General features: G+C 40.1%; 1 protein-coding gene across 1 annotated transcript; it reads left to right on the top strand.

Moving 5' to 3' along the window:
- The first annotated feature begins 6,800 nt into the window (after nucleotides 1-6,800).
- LOC130695531 (uncharacterized) lies at nucleotides 6,801-8,630 on the top strand. The gene has a single exon (XM_057518675.2). The coding sequence runs from the start codon at nucleotides 6,858-6,860 to the stop codon at nucleotides 8,628-8,630; it is 1,773 nt and encodes a 590-aa protein (XP_057374658.1). The 5' UTR covers nucleotides 6,801-6,857.
- The last annotated feature ends 1,530 nt before the right edge of the window (nucleotides 8,631-10,160 follow it).

Here is a 10,160-nt window from a genome sequence, read left to right as displayed (position 1 = left end):
AAATTTTAATGGGCATGTATAACAGAAATGAAATGTGAACAGCTCATTTATTATACGCGACGAGCGAAATGAGCGACAGAGAAAAGGCATAGGCATTGGCCATATATTATGTTCAAACCTGTCACCGTTGTTTAAAAAAATATAACTAGGGAAACGGTGCCAAAAAAACGAGGTAGACTTTATGAGTCACGACTCATTAGCTCGCCGATTTTAGGCATCTCTTTCATCGTCCAACACGTTCCAGCTGGGCGTGTATGTCTGCTCCGGACGCAGTCATTCATTCCCGTCATTGTACGTTGCAAGTAAATATATTTATAGTAGCCTACATAGCAAACCTTTTGAAGTCTGCATTTTTTTTAGTGTGTGTACTGTATGGCCTTTGTTGATGTCTGTTTCTCCTTGGCTATTTGTTTGCGTACCCATTGACGACCTTATAACCGTTACACATAATGCAACGTGTGTGCGAAACAACTGACAAGACAATGTTTCGTTAAAAACGTTTTAAATATATCACAAAGGATTTAGTATTTTACGCTATTCATTTCACAGGCGGGAAATGACGGATATCGATTTGCATGTGAATCCCGCACCGTTTCTCGGCTCTCAATCGATGAAGACTATACAAAAGTATACGTAACGCAATTGAATTCAAAGTAAAGATGCATCGCCTATACAAACGTACACGATGAGGCTTTTCTTTTTCTGTATTCCAACGCGCATCATCTTGCCGTAGATAAAGGAATCAAGAATCTTTGAAAGGAGCGGAGACATGGCAGGATTAGCACGAATGCGCTATTACACTACAGATACGGACAAGATATTAGAGATATTCACGTGGATATATATTAGTTACACCACCCGAGTTCGCAATCTCAGACGAACACTCCATATGTGAACACAGTATATAGATATAAGTTGATACTTTCTTCCAGTTCCTTGAACTGCTTTATCACTTGCGATTCCATTTCGAAATGTTTCTTCTGTGAACAACTTTGCGCGTTAGTAGATCGTCTGCATCGTATTATCCAAGTATTACCTGCTTCTTCTCGCGCTAATGCTAATATTTTTCTTTTCAATTTATTTGTATCTTTTGGTGGGGGGAGGGGGTATAGGATTTCTCTTCTTATACATCACACGGCAATTGAGATGCTATACGTTTTTTGAATGGAGAAATAAAGATCAAATTGCGGGTAGAACTCGAGCGCTTGTTTATAGATTGGTATCTAACATTTATGTATTCCTCTTTTTATTTCCCTTTTGTTTGACATAAGACGCCTGCTTTCCGGAATATAAACTGATACTTTCTTCCGATCGTACAAACAGTGAACCGTGAAACAGCGAAAGGGAGCTCTCCTTGGCTGTAATTAATACCGTTTCAATGCGGCTTTTCTTCAACATCGAGTCGTGTGACGCAGATTACTTGGTGTATATCTATGCAAAACGAAAGAATAGGAAGCGTTTGAATATTTAAAAACCAGCAGGTATATCCATAGAACTGGTATAGCGATCTGTTATCTAATGTAGCTATATATATATATACGAACAGCGTTTTGGTGAATGGAAATTTATATAATTAAAAAAAAAACGAGCTGTGTAGATCGATTGGTTGTAATAATAGCTGAAGCCTTAAATTGGTATGTAGCTCTTCATGGTTATTTAATTTTACGACGTAGCACGGTGATACGTCGTATCTATTTTACCAGATCAGAAAGATGTGCTATAGGATAAAATGTAGCTAAACACGATAATTGAACGACACATTTTTCTGAAATAAAAATAAAATAGATATAGCAATGGTTGCATAGACTACACACGATTTACAAAAAAACCTCCGATAAATTGTGTATGGGGAATAAAAACTGTAATGGCTTCACAGATGACATCGATAACATAAACGCCGTGACATAACAACTCACAATAAGATAGAAAATTTAAAAAAAATATACTGTAAATCGAAAAAGCAGCAGGGTATATCTGCGTGATCGAAAAAGAAATAACACGTCAATCAATAAACGGAACATGGGTTCATCTTTAAAGTTCTTTTTTCAAGAATTTCAAAAAGCAAAGCACGGATAGGCCTATACCAGTTTTTGCTGTAGACATATAAGTTCGCTTAATAACAAATAAGGCAAGCAATGCAAGGCAGAAAAGGAAAGACGTGAAGCTGTACAGGTAATCTTCGCTAACATCTCCGTGTGTAATCAATTTTGGTTTCATTAGTTCTATAGCCTATAGATAGGACGGCCGTTATTCCTAGTATTTTAATCACACGGTTTACAATGGCTTTAAGGAATCATAACTTTTTTTTAAATGCAGGCAGATCGATACTATATTAAATCATTTATATTCTGCGGTAGCACAGGCCAATTTAACCTTCCGGTAGAATAGCGCATAGGCTGTGTTAAATCCGAGATTACATTCTAGTCACACGCGTTTGACTCGCAGCCTTTTATAGAAAAGCCAACAGCTATGTATACAGTTGGATGCCGAATAAAATGGTGAAATAGCCGCATGGAAAGAGAACTAAAAAAAAATGTGGCTTACCCGTCCCATTAAAAAAAAAAAAAGAAGGGGGGAGGGGGCAGCGCAATTTAATACCTATGGCCGTGTTCGCCTGATTGATGCAGCATTGTTGTGCTGCCGGCAAACGGGAGGCCTTCCAGAACGCAGTTCTTTTTTTTTTTCATTTTTTTAATCCTAATTCCACAGCGCTACATCGATCGCAAGTATTTTTTCTTTTTTTCTTTTCACTTTTCTTTTAAATTGTGTATATATAGGCCGTGCACACGTGAACTCCCCTCTATTTTTCGCCCTTTTGAACTGACATCTTATTTGCTCTTTCTGACGTCAGCCAAGGGGTATAGAAACAGGAATCCTCGGCTACATCAGCTACAACGACGCCGTATATATGCCACTGCGTATATATATATATATATATGTGTGTGTGTGTGTGTGTGTGTGTGTAATATGTAAGACTGTCTGCATCTCTTGGCAATATCAACGGATTTTTATTTGCCTTGACTCCGTGAACGTTGCGCGCTTTATGTATAGACAGAGTATGCACGCGTGTACAAGTCATAACTTGTTTCCATTGTCCATTTTTTTTATTTTCTCACGTTTTATTATTGACTGTCTGAACCAATTGCGATGGCCGTTCTGTGTACCCAGTTTGTTGCAGTGTCTTTCTCTCTGTAAATGAAAACGTATACAAAGATAATTGAATTATTCCTGTCATAAACGTGTGGGACTATAGTGTTATTGATTGTTAGTGTTCCTTGTCTTGCCTATGCATGTGTCCTAAATGTAGGCTTACCTACGGTCAATGTACTTTAGATAAATGAGTCAATAAAAATTGAATATCATTTATTTTCATGTAACCTCGCTAAAATGTTAGAGGAAATGGAACTATACGAGTGCGGCGCCATCGACCAAATGATGCAAAGCGTAGGGGAGGAATGGGGGTGTGCACTGTCGCTAAACTTTTGCAGTTGAATGAATTCACGGTGCAGAATAGTTGCTATCTCTTGGTGAACAGCGAGAGTACAGACGTGATCAATGCCGTTGCCAAGTTTTAATTCGATCGTTCGTTTTCGGTAATGTCACATGACCTTTGCGAGAGTGACGTGCAGCGAACGCAGTTGGCCTGTATGTGTACGTGACTGTTGTATAATTACATCGCTTTTGAATTGTTTAGCTTTTAACCGTTTCCTTTTGGCAACAGTCAAATGGATAAATATTCTATCGCTTTCTATTTTGCACCGATGTCATTTTTCTTTCGCTTGTTTACGATTTCACTTTTTTTTATTACATAATTAAATTGCCTGCTTTTTCCATTAATTTTGCTGGACACAATGCATGATAAATGTTACAGGATGAAGGTATTATTTATTTGATTCGTACAGTTCAAGTGGCTGTTTGAACGAAGTTGCGTCTCAAGACGTGATTATGCACAAATGAGTTGGGATAAGACGCCTTGAATCAAAACTAATATAGTCTCCATGTACTAGCAGTGCTGTATGTAAATTAATATAATCCTCTCTCATCAATTGGTAATGTAAAAAGCAATTAATCATCCGCCAACGGCAAATCATCGTGGCACGTGCCAAACAAAAACCTCTAAACGTCCCAACAAAACTAGACTTTGAAAAAAAATAAAGTCAAAGTGCCCAGGTGCTTGTAGGCATTCTTCGCTTTTTGGTTTCAAGGATTGAAGGAAATAAAAAGAAAAAGCAGTCATACACGACAGAGAGAGGTGTATGCTCAAGCCTGAAAGTTTAAAATATTTTAACAAAAACCTATGTAAGGTAATGCAACCCACAATGCGCACAAGAATAACACATTCCATGGCATTGAATAGTCGATGTGGGCAGGGCATATTTGCCTACACATTGTATATACGTTCTATAGGCCTACTGCAGTCGATGTTGAATGGTGTCGCAACAACCACACCCTCTCCCTTCACGTCTCTATACGATAGAACTGCTGTCCATACGCGTGGACAACTTTTTAATAAAAAATGGTCCGGGAGGTGTATGGCCACTTTCCCTTTTTGTTTCATCCCCTTTTTTATTTTATATCTGTTGACCGGAGTAAGAAATGAAGATTGCAGTACTCAATCCTCACATTGCATAAGGTAATACTTACGGATTCAAATCACGTAATATGAAGAATGTTATAGCTGCCGTTTGTCGCGTGGCTCTGCGTTTGTTATGGATTGTTATGGATTCCAAAGTTTTATCTCTATCATTTCTTCTTTTCAAAGGAAACGTGGGTGAACCAAAAAGAACGGCGTCCGTTACACAATAGGGAAGAAAGGAAGAAATCAAGCTAGTCACGTAATAATAAACAGTCACTTCCTCTTACATTATTATTTTTTTTTTTACTGTGCCTTTTTCTCCCGTTCGTCGCCCGTCTATTGCGGATTACGTCGAACGTTTATGATCTATACTTTCTTGTTACAGTTTACCAATATCCCTGTAAAACTATTCGTTAAGTCTGCACGAACGATTTGATATCCCCTCAGTCTCTATATATATATATATATAAAAGGAACAGCTTTTTACGAAGTTTTGGCTTCATCGGCGGGGTGTTAAAACCTGTTTGTATTGGTTGCGTTATGCCATACGTTGTGTCTCTTTAACCTGTACATTTATGGAAGGTGTAGGGTATTTTATTTTTTATTTTTGAAACTGTGTAGAAAAGGTTGCATACAGTTGCTGTCATCCCCATTTGAGGGATGATGGATGACGTTTCGCTGCTTAATAAATAATCCATCAGCCGAAACAAGGGACCATAGAGCAACAGAGCGGCGGGAGGTACTGGCAAAAACGGATGCACTTCTCCCCGCTAAGAAAAATAAATAGAAAAAAAAAAGACATGAAACCACAAACAAAATGTGAACGTACGCAAAGAAACTGGGAGAATGTACAGAAAAAGTCGGCAGTGACAGAGTCAAAGATGGAGCGTCATGACTATGACGCACAACATCAGGTGCGAGGTATGTAGCAAGATATGGACAACACGCACGCATAGACATTGGAATTCGTTCGATTTGCCTTGCACAAGCTGAGTCTTATAATACACGGATTACGCAACTCAGTAATCGAAAATACAAATCCGCCATTAATATCCCAATCAATAAATCATTAGCCAGGAATGTCAATTGTGATTGCGAAAATCCATTCTAAACAAGGAAAGACTAAGAAAAAACAAAAACGGATGAGCATATAATCAACGAAGATTAACGAGCTGGTTAATAATGAATAATTAGTGTGTGGGCTGTATATTTGTTATAGCATTGACGTAATCCATTCTGAATTGGGAATTTTTTTAATGAATAAAGGTTTAATTGTTCCATTGATTTTTCTTTTTTTTTCCATAATCTTTAACCAAGGTCACCTAAAATAGTTCATTGCTATAGAGATAATACACCTGGATGAACCCTTCCTTTCGCATCATCAACGAAATGCAAACAACGTGTATTGTGTGTGTACTTTTAATCCAGCAAACACGCAGTCCCTTGATCATTTTTGTATTGTGCATACAAGTCAACGAGGAAACCTTCACCCCACTTTCTAACTAAGTGTGATCCAACTAGCCTTCCGTTGGGACTTTAGGTCCGATTAAGGTGGGAAAAAAATTATCGGAGAAATAGAAGGGCAAACGTTAATGGCGAACAGACGTTCTTTCAGTAAAAGCCAACCCTATATAAGGTACAGCTTTAAGGTGCAACTTTGTATTCAGTTGTTTCAGACTCTTCCTCATCGATAGCTGTCAAAACGGTTGGCTGACAATCAGCTACAGGTACGTAGTGATTCACAGTAGACGATCATTTCATTGTGTTAGAACACACACATACACACAAAAAAAAAACAAGGTCGTGGCAGAGAGGAATTTCTTTTTTTGTTTGAAATCATTTTAGGAACGTCAACCCGACCAATTCTTAAGATGCAAGATTATGTGACGCCAAGGTAAGCCAAGTTTTGTTGTTCATTTGAATATAAGATGTTTCCTCGATAACTGGGTGACCATAAACAGTTGTCGAGTCACGATTTCTTTATAGCGATGGTGACTGATAAATTGCAGAACGAGGTAGCTATAAGGAAATAAAAAGAAAGTACTACATTTGCATTTGAAAAGCGAAAAAAAAGAAAAACGCAAATGGGTGGAGCCATCAAGTGGCAACCCGATGGCTTCGCCTAAAAACGTTTTCAAGACCTGAACTGAAAACTGGCCACTGTCGACTCTGCTATTTATTTATTTACACAACGTTATTCATTGTTCATTTTATTTGCAGCTTGGCGGCTTTTCAAGCGAAAAAGTTCAAAGGAATAACCAACCAACACGGGCTAGCGGCAATGCTGATGCTGTTGCTGCTATCGATCGACTCGGTGACTTGCCGACCTCTCCCTACCGACGACTGGCAACGATCAGCCGGCACAAACGGCATCGTACCCAATGACACTCTGCTGCCTTGCGTCGAATCGGCGGATTGTGTAGGACGCGTATTTGGTTCGCATTCGGAAGACGTTTCGAAATTCGGTAACGTTCCGCCATGCATTTCTTACGGCTGGGTTCGATGCATTCAACATGCTGGCCCTGTTATCGACGATTCTGCTCACGGCCAACTCGCTCCTCCACCTAAACTCCACTATTATCCTAAAGAAAAGCATACGCCAATCGTCGAGCCGTACGGTACGCATTCGCAGGTTTCGCCGCGTCAAGACCACGTCAAATACAAGACGTCCAATCGACCAGCACAAGAAGAACATTCGATTGAACCAGCTCGATATGCAGCAGTCAATAATCAGCGAATCGAATGGCACAACTGGGGCCTTCAGCCAAACGAAGCGGGAAGAAAACAGGAGCGTCAGTTTGTTGGTGCGGAAAGTTTAGCGATACCTGCAGAGAAACGAGCGAGATTCAACATGGGCGTCTTCCAATTTCATCAAACTTCGCCGCCGCCTCTTGTTAATAAGCAGACGGTTGAAAATATCAGGGGTAATCAGCCAAGCCAATGGCATGAATCTCCAGAGCTTGGTGGGCCAACGGAGCGACCTGTCGAATTCCACCATGGCCAGCAGCGATTTGAACAATCACCTGAGCAGCTTATGAAAGCGGCCAAGTTTGGCCAGCAGAAGAAAGAAGAGCACGGCGTGCGCACCGGCCAAAATCAATTGACTCACACAGTTGGCTATGAATTTCTTGATAATAACTTGGCGGAGCGTCAGCCATCGAGGCAACACAACAAACCCGAGCAGCCTGTCCGTCAATTTGCCGACGAGCGTGAGCAGAAAAGAATTGAAAGGCCGTTCGAACATCATCCGCAGAGCGGCCAACGAGAAATAGCCGATGCGATTCAACGATTTATTAAGGTAGCTCCAAAGCCTGTTGAAGTCCATTTGCGTGAAGAATCTAATGGGCTCTTTCAAGTGACACCCCGTGCCGAACCAATTCAGCCAGGTGAGCGGCTAATGAGTTCTCGACCGTTTGTGGAGCTACCTGATGTCCAACGAAAATTAAACGAACCTTCACAAGGGTTTGACCGGGTTAGTCAACAGCTTGTCGAACCAGCTCAGCAAAAACAATCTGTCAGACGGCCTGACATGGAAAGGCAGGGCTTGTCTCAAGCCACTCAACGGCCGCTTGAATTTCAATCACCGGCTAAGCCTATTGTCCAGCAGCCAATGTCTTTTGAGAACGTACAACAACGTCCATCTGCAAAGCCTCTGCATTTCGTGAAAGAAACGGTCGTTTGGGTTACGGGTCCTCCACGTCTGCCGCAAACAACTGCACGACCATCACCAGTGGAGAGGCTGGAACAACCGGCTGCCAAGTCGAGTTCATTGATCGCATCACCTGAGTTTATCGAGCCGGCCAAGTCATCTCTGGAGAGCCTCTTGATTCGATTCAATTCGGCTAAGGACACGCAGCAGGCCGACGAACAATTAACGGCTTTGTTAAAATTCTTCGCTATGCCAGCCAATCAACCAGCCAGCCCGGACGAAGCGTTAACCGACTCTTCAGATGCAGCGCCACCTTTCACCGGCAAACACGAATCAAATGTCGTTCCCTTCATCGCCTTCTCCGAACCACTGCCTTTGGAACCGGCTTCCAATGCGTTGTTCTAATTTGCCTTAATCGTAAGGGGGTATCATTTTACAATTTGGAATGCTGCAATGGTTGGTGTAAGTCTTTGGGCTGTTGTCATATCTGAAAAAAAAAAGAAATAAGAAATGCTGAATTCAATGCATACTGCCTATTATGTAAGACTGCTATTTATCATATAAGTTGTTTGTTATCTTCTTTTGGTAAAACGTATGCACGTCTCTCGTGTTACACCCTTTTATTTCAATGTGGCCTTTCTTCTATTTCTTTTTATTATATTTTTATTTTTCTTATTTATAATTAAATATATATTTTCTTTTCTGCTACACGAGTCTCGTTCAAGTTGTATGGTCTGCGTTTAGTTGTGTTTCCTTCAAGGAGGCCAAATATGCTTGCTAAGCTTAAACAGTAGGCAAACGAACAAACACAAACAACAACGAGCCGAAAATGCAACGGAGGAAATAACAGACTAAGATAACATAATTATCTTTCACGTCTGGCTTTGCGCATTTCTCATCTGTCAGCAATGTTTCGCTCGACTATTACGTGCTGCGTGCGGATGTGCGTCAGCCTTTATCTTTGCTTGCGAAGTTGCGTGAATTGGCAACAAAATGGATGTATTTCATTAACGATCTTTAAAATAAAATGCCAAAGCAAAATTATTTGCTGACGAATATTTGCAGTTGAATGATTTATTCGATTATTTTGTCTCGACAATGTCCTGCCAAGGTCTTATTATACGATTTTTCTAAACAATTACAACTTTCTGTACAACGGACGGTTGCATCAATTTTGTAATTGCGTTCAACTTTCTGACGTTGGGACATCCACGTCACTCCAAACCTACTGACATGTTTTTTGGGGTTTTTTTTTACTTCTTTGACGGTAAAGTTAATCGACGATAGGTCGTCTTGTTGACATTTGGTTGCTCTTAAGCAAATGTTATTGTCATTTTTCAATGAAATTGCGGCTTATGTTCAATATTTTTTGTTGCGATCGTGGAAATTTTGATCAGAAACGATGGCATAGCTGATTAAAATTTGATTATTTCTAGAACCTGTTTGATCTGAGCCCGGATGTGCTCGATGATTTAGAAAACAATAAATAATGCAGGTGAATTTTTTGTCTATTATTCATGTATCTAAATTAGAGAATTAGCTCTTTCATTATTAACGTTTTGCTTTGTGAATTTTCCTGATTGGACAGGAATTGTTTCAAACGTGTCATATAGCTAATGATTAAACAGTCAGTAATTAGAACGACTAGGCAACGAACGAAAACAAATACAGAGAACTAGAGGTGCTCGTTCATGGAGAGCCACGTAGCGGCGGCCGCGACAATAGGATCATCTTCACGGGTCGATAACGTTTCGTCGTTTATTCATATATGTACGTATCAAAAATTACTATCGTTTATTTAGCTCTGCCCACGAGCAAAGTTCTATTTCTCTTTTCATTCGTCTCAGTTCTAATAATACTCTTAACTCTTCGTATCAGTCGATGCCCTATCGTTTAAAATGCTTCGCCATCCGCGAGCCTTTCGTATCTCACTTT

Source organism: Daphnia carinata, chromosome 7, assembly GCF_022539665.2.
Source record: "Daphnia carinata strain CSIRO-1 chromosome 7, CSIRO_AGI_Dcar_HiC_V3, whole genome shotgun sequence".
In the NCBI taxonomy this organism is placed as follows: Eukaryota; Metazoa; Arthropoda; class Branchiopoda; order Diplostraca; family Daphniidae; genus Daphnia; species Daphnia carinata.
Note: the sequence above shows the minus strand (reverse complement) of the source record. Positions and strands in the feature narration are given on the sequence as shown.

Excerpts from the sequence above, each read along its gene's own strand:
- LOC130695531 (XM_057518675.2), top strand. The coding sequence starts at position 6,858 with ATGCTGATGCTGTTGCTGCTATCGATCGACTCGGTGACTTGCCGACCT.